Below are 15,432 nucleotides of genomic sequence, written 5' to 3'. Positions count from 1 at the left end.
TTATTGTACAGAGATAATGTTGGCGACTAAGGAGGTGTTTGGGAGCCAAGTATTGTTAAGATTTTGAATTTGTATTGTACGTTATAGAGTTTTTGGATTATAATCAGAATCTTTAAAGGTGTTAGGATAATAACGTGCAGAGCAGATCTTTTGTCTGTTTAACTTTTAGTTCCAAGTCATGAACTATTGAGTTTTTAACTACAGGGTCTCATATCATGCATCATTTTGTCTGCTGATTCATTTTGCAGTTACCCTTCTTCCATCAGCAATCTTTCTTCTCTTTCCATCAGCAATCTTTCTTCTCCGACTTGCTTCTGAAATATTTGGAGTTTTTTGAATAAATATATAAGATTATGTGTGTTTTTTCTAGAGCTAGACATATAAGATTAGAACAGGTTGTGTTTTTTGAAAAAAAATATAAGGTTATATGTGTGTTTTTCATGTAACAAAAAAAATATATTTTTGTGTGTTTTTATTATTTAATGTCATTTTTTTAAAACATTCTTAGTTAGAGAGAGATATAATAATATATAACGTTATATTATTATATATAATATTCTAGATTAGAAATATTTTATGTTATTTAATAAAGAGAACATATAACATTATATATTACTTTCTGTACCGTGTAACATTATTTATGACCTTTTGTCATATATAACAGTATATACTCTGTTGTTGATCACTTATTGAATTGGTCCACGTAGCGGCCTCTCCAACTTATACGAGAAAATATGTGATTTGAAGCTCGGTTCGCGATGTAGTTTGGTTATAGATGATCTTCTCTACTAAGACATATATATGTTATATGTGATAATTTGCCTTTGGTACCTAATTTTGTCCTGTAAAATTCCAAAACAAAGGAAGTAATAACGTTATATGTTCTCTCATTGAATTGGTCCGCGCAGCGACCTCTCAAAAACACATATGGATATATCCATATATGATTATATATGGTTATATGAGAATATTTCTGACCATATGTACATATATATATATATATATGAGCTTGTATTGACATAAAAAAAATATTTCAATTTGCATAGAGAATATATAACGTTGTATATGAGATTTTGTCCTGTAAAATTAAAAAAAAAAAAGAGGAACTAATAACGTTATATGTTTTCTTATTGAATAGGTCTGTGCAATGGCCTCTCAAAAGCACATATGGATATATCCATATATTATCAGAAGCAAGTCGAAGAGGCTGCTGCGCGGATCAATTCAATAAGTGATGAACAACGGAGCATATAACGTTATATGTGAAATTCTGTCATGTGTAATATGTGTTTTTCCTAGGGTTAGATATATAATATTATATCTCATTTTTGAGATATATTAATGTTGTTTATGTTGTTTTGAATATGTATATATGTAGATATAGAGATTATGGGAATGCTATTCGGAGGTAGAAAATCACAAATTTTGAAGGATTTGATGAGGATTTTGATGAAGAAACGGTGAAAAAATGAAGCTTAACTCTCTGTGGCCTCATCAACATTCAACTTGGGATTCAAGGCGCAACTGAAAACAAGGATAATGGTGGCATGATATGTAAACATATAATGTTATTTTTTGAGATATATAATATTGTTGGAAAGATATGATGTTGTTTTGAGAACTTATAATTTTATATGTCATGTTTTGTGAGACTTAGAGCTACAGAAACTCATATATAATGTTATATATTTTGTTTTTTGTGAGATTTAGAATTACAGAAGCTCACATATAATGTTATATGTTCTGTACTATTTTTTTGTGAGATTCAGAGTTGCAGAAGCTCAAATATAATATTATATGTTCTATTTTTTTTGGGCGATATTTAAATATTCAAAAACTCACATATAATGTTATATGTTTTATATGGACCAACATATAACATTAAAAACCAAAAACAAGAAAAACCAAAAGGAAATTTTGCATGTTAGAAATTTTTTGCCACATATAATGTTGTATGTTAAGAAATTTTTATCACTCATATAACGTTAAAAAATCAATACAAGAAAAATAGGAAAAACAAAAAAAGAAATTTGTCACGTATATAACGTTAAATGTTTACACATATAACGTTATATGTGGTGTGATGGCAGTGGCGGCGGCTGTGGCGGCTTGCTTGCAACAAAAACGAAAAAAAATGGAAAAAATATATTTTCGTATTAGCCAAACAAGGCCCTTGTTTCTTAGGTGGGGTATTTTTGTCATTAAAATTATTAGTGGACTTAGTGGGTTATGAAACTTAGAAGTGGACTAGATGGGTTTGGAAAGTGCTATAATGGACTTATGAAAAATTCTCCCATTTTACATTGCCGTCGTAAAATTCAAGTAGTGTCATTGATTCTCAGTCAATGTATTTTTTGTTTTTTCCCCTACTGTAATTTTTCCTACATGTTTTTTCCTTAATCTATTCTAATTCCTTAATTATTTTCGAAAGTTGATTTAGGAAATGAGATAATAAAAGTCTGCAACATCGGCTCCATCTGTAGAAATCCTTTCGTTCAAGTTTGATCAAGACATTAATTGAGAGAGGAAAGACTTATTTTCTAATTGGGATTAATTAGAGTTTCCCTTAGCCGTGTAGAATCTGTAGATGCCTTGATTTTGGTAAAGTTAAATCATGGGTTATTGAGAAACATTTTTATTTTAGCCTATATTTTGAAAACATTTTCTTTTAATTAGTTGGAGCGCGCCTTAGGATATAAATTGCTGAAAAAATCTTTCCACTAAATAAGCCAATTGACTTTTTTTTTTTGTCCTTATTCAATTTTTTTTCGCATTTCTTAGTTTTTCATCAATTTTTTGGGGATTATTACATCGTCATAACGAGAGGAATCTAAAAAGTAAAAAATTATGATCGAAATCTAATTTTTTTGAATAAAGACTAAAAAATTGGCTTATTGGCTTATTTTTTTCTTTATTCAAAAAAATTAGATTTCGATCGTAACTTTTTACTTTTTAGATTTATCTTGTCATGATGATGCAATAATTCCCAAAAAATTGACGAACAATTAACAAATATGAAAAAAAATTAAATAAGGACAAAGAAATAAGCCAATTAACTTATTTAGCCGGCGGGGCCTAAGTTTTTCTTCAAGGTAAGAAGCCCTTAGACAAGTATTTAAGTCTTATGATTTGTGAGCCTTAGAAATAAAGCAGGAGATCGATGCTTTCCACGTACATCATTGCCACCAACTTCGACTACTTTTTCAAAATGGAGCCAAAATGCTACAGATTCTCGCCATGTTTTACATAATGGTCGGTTTCATGAGTACTTCATCTTTTGGTACGTATTTCTTGATCGCAAATTCCCTGTTTGCTTTTGTTTGGGATTCGGGGTGATTTTACCCTGCCCCATTACCTGCCTCGAACTCATCCGGGTATGTATTTACTCATAAAATTGAATTTTCATCCTTGTATATTCAAGTTTATACTGAAAAACTATGGCTATGTTCGTTTGCTGATTTTGGCCAAAAATTTTGAAATGTTTTTAGAAACTTGGCTTTGAACTTCTCTCAAAAAATCTGTTCGTTTCAAAATTCTGAAGCAATTATAAAACTAAATTTCTGAGATGCTGTTCAGTTGATTTTTTTTAATTTTTCAAAAGTTGTTTATATTTTTTATTTGTTGTAAAAATTTCGGCTACAAGCTATGTGCGTGGGTATAATTGCCATTCCTACAAGTACCACATCATAATTACTCGTTTCATTGCTTGAGTAAGACGTTCGCACATCGTATCTTCTTGTGAAATGTTCTCGTTTGTACCTAGCAGCAGTTAAAATATATGCTCTTGATCGGATTTAGGGATGAGACATCAACTTTAATGGGGAATTGAATTCGTTTTATAAATTTTGTAAACCAAGAGCCCAAAACTGAACCATTCGTAGGGGGAGAAGCCAGACTTATTAATTCTCTGTGATCTGCTCAATTTAAAAACATTGAGCAGATGGATTTTACAGCAGTAGCATCTGGACAAAACAACATAACCAAACGACCAGCCGTAAGCAATGGCAAGAATGCCAGCAAAATAGCAAAAAGTCAGCGACACAGCTGATATAAGCTTCTTTCCCGCGACACAGCTGCATAATTCGCCATCTCCTAGATGTTCAGTCTGTCCAAATTGGGATACAAAGCTTGCCAGAATACCATTTTGACAGAAAACAGCAGCAAGAACAGTAGCAGCATCTGCATAAAAGTTAGCAAAAACAGTAGCAAAGCAGTAGCAATTTCGAAGTAGCAGCAGAAAATTGCATAATAAGGCAGCTAAACAGAAGCAAAACATCTTGATATAATCTGCTAGACAGCAGCAACAAAACATCATAACCAATCCGCTATATTTTCACCATTTATACGAAAAATATATAGTTTACCTTCATATTTCTCCGTTATACAAAAAGTAATTATGTTACCCTTGTGTTTTCGCCCTTACACTAAAAAAAGAACTTACTGAATTAGACATCTTTAGTTTCACTGGTTTCGTAAAATGTAGTATTTTTTTAAACTCGTTTATTGAAATTGCTTGAATGGGTCATGTTTGAAATTTATTCGAAAAAGTAATTTCTCAGAGAAGTCTGGTTTATTGGTGGGTTAATCAATATTAGTAGGCAATGGTAGTTCACGTGGTTGTATAGGGAAAGTGTTGCCTCATATGGAAAGTAGCTAACAACAATTTTATGCAAAAGAAATAATAGCAATTAATGCGTTTAAGGCCATTAAAGAAAACTATTCCACTCACTACGATTATATATGTGTGTGTGTTTTGGAAAAAAATGTGTGAGATAATACGGTAGATCAGTGGTTGAAGACAATTGGCAATTTGGAGCTACGAGAATTTTTTGGGTGCCGGCAGAGTTCCACACAAGTAGTACCCTGTCGGATATGGTGGAGAGAGAGAATAAATCTGGACCATTAAATCACTACTTGAACGGTCTGGATTGTAGACAAGTACAGCCACGTGATACTCGCTCGGCACCCAAAAACTTCTCCGGAGCTACACCTAACACAACATGTAATGCATGCTCGAACTGTTTCCATCCATTGTAATTAATTAATTGCAATTAATCACATCCAAAAAAAAAATTTTAAATACTATTGTGTTCTTTTGGTCAAAATACTATTGTCTTCAACCACTAATCTACAGTATTATCTTACACATTATTCACATGTTTCGTCACCCCAAATCCATTGATATCACATGGGCAAAACCCAACAGTTCGGACTTGGACGAAAGCCTTGGGGTGTTTATAAGGGCTTGCGGAGATAGCTAGACATTATTCAACTTAATTGTTTCATGATCAGATTGTAGACCCAGCTTCTCTTCAATGGATTTACATCTTTCATATCCCTGCTGTTCATCACACGTTGGCTTCAAATTTTCCCGCAAAACTACTTTTTTCGCACCAAAAATCAAACTGTTCCAATCAGTCCAAAGATTCACTGTAAGTACTGCCAAAAGCAATGATTTCCAACTGAATGAACGAAGATCGGCTAATTACCATCCTAGCGTTTGGGACCCCAAGTTCATTGAATCCTGGACCACACCCTATTCGGTAAACTAACTCTCTCTCTCTCTCTCTCTCTCTCTCTCTCTCTCTCTCTCTCTCTCTCTGTGTTGGAGTATCCAGTTTCAGTGATTGTGGCATTTGCATTTTGCAGTATGAGTTCCAAGGCGGCGAGTTAGACAATTTGAAGCAAGAAGTAAGGAAGTTGCTTAAAACAACTCCTCAAGAGTACCCTTCAGTCATGTTAAAGCTTATTGATTCGATGCAACGGTTGGGAGTGGCTTACCATTTTGAGGAAGAGATTAAGGACGCTCTTAATCTTGCTCAATTTCATGACTTCAGTACTGCCGATCTTTACACAACTTCACTGCAATTTCGACTTCGAAGAGACCATGGTTGTACCATCGGCTCAGGTTCAGTTATCCAGTTCAAGACATTATTCACCTAAAATCGTGCTGTGCGCACATATATATATATATATATATATATATATATATATATATATATATATATATATATATATATATATATATATATATAGTCCGGTTCCCTTGAGGGATCCCGCACGGGCTTACCGTGCGGGTTTTCCATTTCCTGATCGAATTGGGACGATCCGAGCTGCTCAAAGTGATCAGAACGTGATTTTAAGGGTACCCGTGAGAAATCAACAAAAAAAATGACCGGAAAGGGCTTGATTCAAACAGTTTCGAACAGTTTTTTATTGAACGGTTCAAATAAAACTGCTCAAATCAAGCCTTTTCCGATCATTTTTTTTGTTAATTTCTCCCGAGCACCCTTAAAATCACATTCTGCACACATTGAACGGTTCGGATCATAAAAATTTGATCGGGAACTATGAGTTTGAGATTTTGAGTGTTTTTTTAGATATTTTTTTGAGTGTCCCTTAAACCGTCTCATATTCTCATATATATATATATATATATGAGAATATCTGTTTAATGGCGCTTTCTGTGAATAGTTGTTTATGTAGGTGAATCGCGCGCGTCCATTTTGGCTTCGGACGGTCCGGATTTAAATGAAACTTAAATCCGGACGCCCGAGATCGCGTGGCTCCGTGAATAACGGAATCACGGCCCCTCCGTGAACAAGTCAATCTATATATATATACACACCAAGGCATTTCTAACTGAACCATGCATGAAATCTGAAAAATATTATACAATACATATATAATGTTAAATTTTCTTTACCAGCAACTCATGAAGTCATCTCACTCCATATCTGTTGGGATTAGTCTGATGTGAGCATAAACTGGTCCGAAACACCCTCTATTACCAAGAAAAACACAAATACATGTAATATAATAACTAAACCTTTTGTTTCAACTAAAAATGATTTTACGATGAAAAGGATGCCTCGTGTTTGGTTGCGACATTGAATTATGGAATGATCTGCTGTGTGTGTGTGTGTGTGTGTATATATATATATATATATATATATATATATATATATATATATATATATATATATATTCGGGACTGTTCAAGGGACACCCAAAAAAATACCTCAAATCCCAAATTCATAGTTTCCGATCAAATTTTTATGATCCGAACTGTTCAATGTATGCAGAATGTGATTTTAAAGGTGCTCGCGAGAAATTAACAAAAAAAATGATGGGGAAAGTCTTGATTTGAGCAGCTTTTATTTGAACTGTTCAATAAAAAACTGTTCGAAACTGTTCGGATCAAGTTATTCCCGATCATTTTTTTTGCTGATTTCTTACGGGTATCCTTAAAATCACGTTCTGATCACATTGAGCGGCTCGGATCATCAAAATTTGATCGAAAACTATGAGGTGTTTTTTTAGGTGTTTTTTTGGGTGTCTTCGAAACTGTCCCGTATATATATAAATATATTTATATTTGTCTGATCAAAGTTTCTTCATCTGTTAAAATGCATTGGTGTTAAAGAAGAAAGCAAGTGTAAAACAATACTCCAAAAATGTCTCTTTCCTTCTAAAGTAGCAAAAGAAGAAAGAAAGTGATACTACAGTTGTCTGTGTCCTTGAAATCTGGAAAATATCTTTCGATGGACATTTTTTTCACTTACTTTTGGCTTTTAATGCCCAACCAATTGTTGCACAGTATATTTTTTGTCAAAATATGAAGAGAAATGTTAATTGTAAAGTCAGGCTTTTACTGGGGCTTTGTTTTTTTTGTTTGGCTGGACTCAAATCATGTGTATATAGTGCGCTTCACTGACGTATTTTTCTAGTGATCCGGACCATCCAACTTTTAGATCGCTTTCTTTTCATCAATCGTGTGAAAAATCAAGTTGTTTGATTACCGATAGGTCTGCAAATAAACAGATATTATAGTAAACAAGTTTGTGGCTCGGCTCGGCTTATTTCATAAACGAACTAAACGAGCCGAGTTGGAGCTCGAGGTTTAGGCTAGTTTACTAAACGAGTTGAGCTCAACACTCAAAAGCTCAGCTCGGCTTGCAAAAACTCAGCTCGTTTTGTAAGCTCAACTCGTTTAAGGATGTTCATTAAGTAAATTAGCAGGGCACGGCTTGTTTGCAACCAAGCCGAGCTCGAGTTTTGGGTTAGTTTAGCAAACAAGCTCAGCTTGAGCACTATAAAAATCGACTCCTTTGCACCCCTAAATACCAGTAAGTACCTAATCCAATAGAGTAAAATAACACTTTGCTCAAGACCGGGGGTGGCACGTGTCATACCGCCCCACCAACTAGCTCCACCCCTGTACCCAGCACTATAATTATCTGCGACATTGTCGGAAAATTCATTTTCGCCAAAACCTAACAGAGCAATTTATTGAAATTTTGTGATTTCCAAATGCATTTTAAGTTATCTAATGGTAGTGGAAAAAAGCAGAGGTGTTCAACAAATTCAAAGACAGAGATGGGAACTTCAAGGAGGGCTTAAGCAAAGATGCAGAAGGTCTTATGAGTTTGTATGAAGCTTCACACTACGGAATGCAATGCGAAATTGACTTGGAAGCCGCCAGAACTTTCAGTGTCAAGCATTTGAACTCGTTAACTGGGAAAATGGAGATCGAATTAGCAGAGCAAATTCAACAGTCACTGGAATGTCCCGTTCGTTGGAGAATGCCGAGGTTAGAAGCACGAAACTTCATCGATCTCTACGAATCGGACAGCTCAAGAAACCCGCTGTTGCTGGAATTCGCTAAGTTGGATTACAACCTGGTGCAGTCAGTACACCAGCAAGAAGTACAAGAACTAGCTAAGTAAGTAATCGTATAGTAAGTAATCAATAAAAGTATTGATTTTTGGCAGGGTCGATGTTATCAACGAGATTTAAGATGCACAAATGCCTATCAATTTAGAGTGGGGTCGAAAAGGGTCCACGATTTTTCCTTAGCAGGATCCCCCAGTCCCTTGGAGAGAGTGGATGCTGTCTCGAATAAATATTGCATAACCCACGAGAGAAAACCACTCACCGCCATAAAATCTCAGATTCTATTACCGTTCTTCCTGATGGAAGCATGAGGAATATCCAAAGGAGTGGCGCCAGAATAATCGATATATTCTGAACGAGCGTCATGAGTAGTGTGGTCTATGGATGACAAAAACAGAGACCACCCAACCTAAGTATAACTCGGATGATTCCCACTACTACTCAGATAAGTGTCAGTTGTTGCTCTACTATTTGGAGTGTTGTGGGCAATAAGTGTGAAGGTGAAATAAAGTGGTAGAAATAATTGTTGCTTTACTTTCAGTCATTTCTCTTCTGCAGGAAGTGGTAAAGATGTTTGTCCATTGTAATATAGAGAATCCAGAAAACTGTGTCCATTGTAATAATGTAATATAGTGGAGTAGGAAATCCCATCATTATATGCTTTTACTTTCCGGTAGGGAATGTTTTACTGTTTTGAGTTAACCCAAAGTAGTGTATTTGGTGTGGTAAATTTTCTCCTAGTGATTTATATGATCAGACAATGAGGTTATGTTTTTACATTTTGTTAGGTGGTGGAAGGACCTGGGCTTGAAAGAAAAGCTTAGCTTTTCTAGGGACCGATTAATGGAGAATTACTTGTGGGCAATGGGAATGGTTTCCGAGTCCCATTTCTCCAATTGCAGGAAAGGCCTTACTAAATTTGTGTGCATACTATCAGCAATAGATGATATGTACGACATCTATGGATCTATCGACGAGCTTGAACGCTTTACTGATGCAGTGAACCGGTATGTGCCATTTTACAAGAGTCTTTTTTTGTCGTTAGTGAACTTTCAACAATTGATACGTGTCTTTGTTTCCTAAACCATGCTAGGTGGGACGTCAGGGCCGTAGATGATCTACCGGATTACATGAAAATATGTTATTTGGCTATGTTCAACTTTGGAAATGAAATTGCTTACAATGTTTTGAGAGACCATGGCTTGAATGCGGTATCATGCGTTAAGGAAGAGGTAAGAACAAGAAGTTAAATACTTGAGCACAATTAACCCCCATCGATTGGGGCAGGGAAAATCACTCGGCAATCAGATATCTTAGAAAGTCTTCTGAGACAACGTAGTTTTAGCATCACCAAACTTAACCCACTTAAGTTTAGTGCGTTCCGCCCAATGAGTGTATTCCCTAAACAATACGATGTTCAAGAATCGTAATCAATTGAGATTCTAATTGTCGCAAATATAGAGTAGGATTCTGTGCGAGACTAAGTTGTACGTGTTTTAACTTTTAATCGGGATCCAACACTAGTCAACTTTGCCCTTGAATTACCAAACATTTGTTTCTTCCAACTCTAAGACTGCTCGACTCGAAACATTTTCACAGTTCAACGCCAGTGTTGCTTGGTCGGGCGTAAGGGGAGAATCGTGTGTCTTACTTTCCAGGCCATCTATTCAACTGACTAATAGAAGCTGTAAGCTGTTTGTGTGTTTTGCAGTGGGCAAATCTTTGCGGAGCATATTTGGTGGAAGCGCGGTGGTTTTACAGTGGGTTTATACCGACGTTGGAAGAGTACTTGAAAAATGCATGGAAATCAGTGGGCGGTCCTGCAGCCATAGCTCATGCTTACCTCTTGCTAGGGTCTCCGATAACCAAAACTTCTCTCGATAGCTTCAAAGCCAGCTCTGAGCTGATTTATTGGTCATCTATTATAACCCGACTTAGCGATGATTTGGGCACATACAAGGTAATCTCAACACCTGAGCATAGCAAATTATTTCTTAGTTTCAAACGGGTGGGATCCGAAACATTAGAATCATCTGTTTAGAGTAGTCAACTCTACCTAATCTAGGCCAAATCTGGCATGGAACTTAAAATTAGGTACTATACTATATACATTCCCACGAATGCCTGTTTTCTTGGTTACTCATTCAAGAAATGCCTAGATAGAGCACTATAGTACTCAACATTTCAAATCATTTTTCTGACGATACTGCTTCTTCTTCTTCTTTCAAAATTGTGTGTATTGAAGGACGAGATTATGAGAGGGGACGTAGCAAAATCAATTCAATGTTATATGAACGAGCGGAGTGTGACAGAAGAACAAGCGCGAGATCACATCAAAGGTCTCGTGCTTGAATCATGGAGGAAACTTAATGAGACAATTGCACAAAATTCTCACCCTACACCAATGATTTCTATGTCATTAAACATGGCGAGGACTGCTCACTGCATCTATCAACATGGAGATGGTATTGGTACGTCGTTCGGCGTGACCAAAGATCGTTTGACCTCATTAATCGTCGATCCCATTCCAATCGAGCGGCTTACTCATGGAGAAGTACGAGGGAGAACCCATAGTTATGCAGTGGAAAACACATACTCCATTAGCAAGTGAAGAAAAGAGAGCTATGTAAGATCTCTTTATTTCTTTTTCTAAATGATCAAAAAATAAATTGTTTTCTTTTTTGGATAAGTACATTGTCGATGTTTGTTGCAATTCTTAACTGTAAAATATGATTGTGATACTAGTCAAGTCACAAGCATCAAAATTAAGTCGAGCCAATCATCAACGTCTGATGTCAACTAATTTCGTGATAATATTTGCGGGGAGTAGAACATGGCGCGAAAATATCGTGGTAAAATGTTTTATGATTTCTGCTACGCCAATATTTTTGATTTTTTGTTATGCCTCCTCGGACAGGATGGGGCATCATATCTATTTTCAAAGATGATTATGACACTAGTGATGTCAAAAGAACTAAAAATAAGTTTCACAGTTGAGAAAAAACTTTTTTTACGGGTGTGCCATAAAAAAAAGTTTGTGGCGCTCAATCGCGCACGTTCCAGGTTAAAAATGAATTTTCACCAGTAAGAATTAAAAAGCGTGTCTCAATCGTTGATTGTCGAAATGGATAACTGGGACTGCGCGGCTCCGCCGTAAATAAGTTTCTCTCTTCACAGTTACAGGAGTAGCTTCTTTTTTAAAAGTAGAAGCATATATATACTCCCTCCGTCCCAATTTAAGTGTTTACTACGGTTTTGGGTGTCATTTTCAATAGCTTATATCTCTCAACATATATTATGTTTTATGTTTTTAAAATTATTATCTTATATAAATAATTAAGATCTACCAAACAAGATTCATATTGCATATTTTTAACAATATACATTGAGAGATATAAACCATTGAAAATGACATGTAAAACTGTAGTGGACACTTAAATTGGGCCGAAGGGAGTAATAAACAAGTTGACACATATCTCTAAAAGAAAAACAAGCATAAAGCTGACTTTAATTACTAACTAGTAGACCTAACACCCCAAGGCCATTACTTCATAAAGGGCACTTTTGTCAATTTTCTAGAGGCTACAAAAACTAACTCAAATCACTCTGCGTGAAAGTGATGGGGATAGCTAATGCGCTTGCAACATCTCTACAAAGCATTAAGAAAGGAAAAGATAAGTAATGAAAGAGCACAGGAAAAGGAAGGGGAGCAGATCCGGTCTAAGTTCCCTAATCTATCGTCCAGTCCGGTTAAGTTTTGGGCCATTTGTTAGTTCTTTTCGGGCCCACAACAAAGATCGAAACTGTTTACCTTTTAGAGGTTGTTAAGGACATTAATCACGTCGAAAATCACGTTGATGACCTAAATTCCTTGTCTTGGTTCATTTATCCGGCGAGTCAAGCAGTGGCAGTTAGGTAATATCCGGTAGAAAACCCAGCATGAACAAAGCACAAAATGCCTCCGACGAACAGATAGTGACGGTCAGTGAACCCACATGTAGCTCTTGCCTTGTGGTTTGAAATGGTCCCGATAACCAACAAGGCCAATCCAACGGCCAATGCAGCCCTAAACAATGACAATTATTAAAACAAAATACTATATAGTATGAGATCCAAGTAATGCTATACAAGTATACATAGCAAGTGGAGTGAGTGGTAGCTAAATGGTAGGTACCTTGTACTCTCATGTTTAGTCATATGATAATCTTATAAAATGGCGTTTGTTTCCGCACTCAATTCTTGCTCCGCGCTCGCACTCTCATTTCTCGCACTCACGAATTTTAGTTGTTTCGAAGGTTTTTGAAAGACGCTTTCATGTTCCCACTCGTGATCCCGCACCCACACTCACCTGCGCATTACATGACTTAGTCTCATGCATTTAGAGAAGGTTCAAACCTCACCTGCCCCCATACCGAATCCCTTACGAAAAAGTAGAATAGATTTCTTACCTTGTACACACCCAAAAAAAAAAAAAATTTGCTATACAAGCAGAATATGCTCGTATGATCTCCTTCGTGATTGAATAAGAATCAATTATTTTCATGCTCAATCGGTGAATCTTGTAGTAGTAACTTTGATAAATGCAAAATTATTTAAAGAACTCTACTACAAAATGAAGAGGCACATTTTTTGTTTATTAAAATAGTATAATGCTAACGACAATGACAAAACCTACACATATCACACACAGATTTTTTGTAGGGCCTACTAAGGGTCCCACAAAAATGATCCGAGCCATTCATTAAATGTAAAATATTTTTTCAAGGGCCTCCGCAAAAAAATCAGCTCAATCCGATACCTATAGGTGCTCGATCCAATCATCTACTTTTTCATTATCCTAAAATCCGAATGAAAAGTTAGATGATTGGATCGAGTTTCTATAGATATTGGATTGAGCTGATTTTTTGCGAAAACCCTTGAAAAAATATTTTACATTTAATGAACAACTTGAATTATTTGTGTGGGACCCATAATGGGCCCCACAAAAAATCTGTGCGTGATCTGTGTGGATTTTCTCTGTGTGAACAGCACTGTTCATTAAAATAAATTTTTTTTTTTTTTTGGGTGGGTGGGTGTGGGGTTGGGTACTGATCAATTGAAACTTACATATTGCTTTTGAACTGACATTCGCCCTTTTCAAAAAGTGGGGAAAATTTGCCGAAATGGGTTAGATCTCAAAACTGCTACTATCACATCTCGATAGTATAATACTACTCTACATTAAGGGACAATCCGTAATGAAATATATTGAACTCTGATAAAGAGACGGAGGGAATAAATTAGAAAAAATTTCACATACCACGTAAGGAGGAGGCAAGCCAGTGAACAGTGCCTACTAGGAGATGCTTTTTGAGTCCCTTGTTGACTACAAATGGTGCAGGTACCAAGCATGTTTGCAACAACATGAGCCAGGCCAAGAAGGGTGGCTGCAGCTGCCCCTAAGGTGAAGGCTTCATGGCTTGGCTCTTTGCATTCAAATAGCCACAGCTTCACATGCTTCATCTGTTTGAAATCAAAACCATCAAGCATGCAACTCTTTTCAGAAAACTCGGTTGGTTGATGGGTTTAATGTACTTGTTTCATGTGATTTTCTTGAAAATTAAGGAAAGCATTTCAAGAAACACCAAATATGTTTTACTTTTGTACAAAATTAATTCTTGGAATACACCAAGAAGTTACTATAATTGCTTGTGGTTTCAGAACAATTTTGTCAACAAAATCATGAAAATCGACTCTGAAATAGCTAGCAACGGAAGACAAAATTGTGTAAAGAAAGATTAGTGTAAAAACCTGGTCTTGAGCGGCTTCGGCTTTGATTCCAAGTACTCCTGCTGTTATGTCCATTGCAACAACAGAGAGACATACTAGAAGACCAATGGTTCTACTCATTTTTTAGGCCTAGGTGCCAAGACTAACAATGGCTCAGCTCTCTCTCTCTCTCTTCTGTGCAAAGATTCAGATGGAAGGGCAATTGGGGAACGAAGTTAGGGAGCATATATAGGAGAGAGAGTATGTGCGCCCGCGCAACCTATGTACATATTTATATAAGATACTGCATGTGAAAGTAGGTGGGGATATCCGGATATGTAGACCCAACTTTATTTTGCTTTTGGATCTTTTGTCTAATTTTTTCTTCTGTTTAGATTCTTTGGGATTCCGTTCAGTTGCACGGAAAGTATAAAAAAATTAATTTTTCTGTAACTTTCTGTGTTGAGTTACCGAAAAAGTTGTAGGACTCATAGCTTCAACTTTTTCAATGACAAATACTTTCCTGTAAAATAGATCTCGCTAAAAAAAAAAAAAGAATTCTTGTTTTTCTGCAAAACTTCTTGTCAAGAATACACATACAGGAAGATCAATTTCATTCCTGTACTTCTCTTCACTTCACTTTTTCTAGCAATAAATTTCCCACAAGATTCCCCATAATCGAACGGAGCCTTGAATGGGTAACAAGGAAAGTAGTGCATAGAAGAGTTAAAAGGAGAGCACGCGTAGGCACACTTACAGTGGACAAAATGACAAACAAAGGCCTTTATTTTTCAAAAAATACTAGTATGGTTTTGCAAGTTATTTAATACTTCCATTATCTCAATAATCACCAAGTTTAGAGGGTAAGATTTTGGCCCCCTCAAGTCGTGCGGTCATACATCTCAATGACATATCCTGGACTTCTGGAATTTCATTTCAAGTTTTTAATACTACCATAGCCCAACTCAATATAATCGTTTCAGATACAAAAATAAGATTGCACGAGTG

The 15,432-nt window shown here is 35.9% G+C and overlaps 2 protein-coding genes across 3 annotated transcripts in view; one reads left to right on the top strand and one right to left on the bottom strand.

Moving 5' to 3' along the window:
• Window positions 1-11,479, top strand: part of LOC131330617 (probable terpene synthase 9) — a 39,006-nt gene extending 27,527 nt beyond the window's left edge. Inside the window, exons 1-7 of one of the 2 annotated variants that reach the window (XM_058364251.1) lie at window positions 5,269-5,543; window positions 5,650-5,908; window positions 8,353-8,725; window positions 9,465-9,683; window positions 9,770-9,908; window positions 10,388-10,636; window positions 10,922-11,479. In XM_058364251.1, the coding sequence (XP_058220234.1) occupies window positions 5,316-5,543; window positions 5,650-5,908; window positions 8,353-8,725; window positions 9,465-9,683; window positions 9,770-9,908; window positions 10,388-10,636; window positions 10,922-11,287 (1,833 nt within the window). In that variant the 5' untranslated portion in view covers window positions 5,269-5,315 and the 3' untranslated portion in view covers window positions 11,288-11,479. Of the gene's footprint in view, window positions 1-5,268; window positions 5,544-5,649; window positions 5,909-8,352; window positions 8,726-9,464; window positions 9,684-9,769; window positions 9,909-10,387; window positions 10,637-10,921 lie in introns of those variants that run through there. The other variant, XM_058364250.1, reaches the window with a different exon arrangement.
• A 676-nt stretch (window positions 11,480-12,155) lies between these two features.
• LOC131330616 (protein VASCULATURE COMPLEXITY AND CONNECTIVITY-like) lies at window positions 12,156-14,689 on the bottom strand. Its single transcript, XM_058364249.1, has 3 exons — window positions 14,467-14,689; window positions 13,976-14,178; window positions 12,156-12,742 (listed from the first exon to the last, which is right to left on the bottom strand). The coding sequence occupies exons 1-3, from the start codon at window positions 14,563-14,565 to the stop codon at window positions 12,574-12,576; spliced, it is 471 nt and encodes a 156-aa protein (XP_058220232.1). The 5' UTR covers window positions 14,566-14,689; the 3' UTR covers window positions 12,156-12,573.
• Window positions 14,690-15,432: the final 743 nt, after the last annotated feature.

The sequence above is a fragment of the Rhododendron vialii genome, chromosome 6a (assembly GCF_030253575.1).
Source record: "Rhododendron vialii isolate Sample 1 chromosome 6a, ASM3025357v1".
Classification (NCBI taxonomy): domain Eukaryota; kingdom Viridiplantae; phylum Streptophyta; class Magnoliopsida; order Ericales; family Ericaceae; genus Rhododendron; species Rhododendron vialii.
The sequence above is the reverse complement of the archived record's forward strand: the minus strand, read 5'-3'. Positions and strand labels throughout refer to the sequence as shown.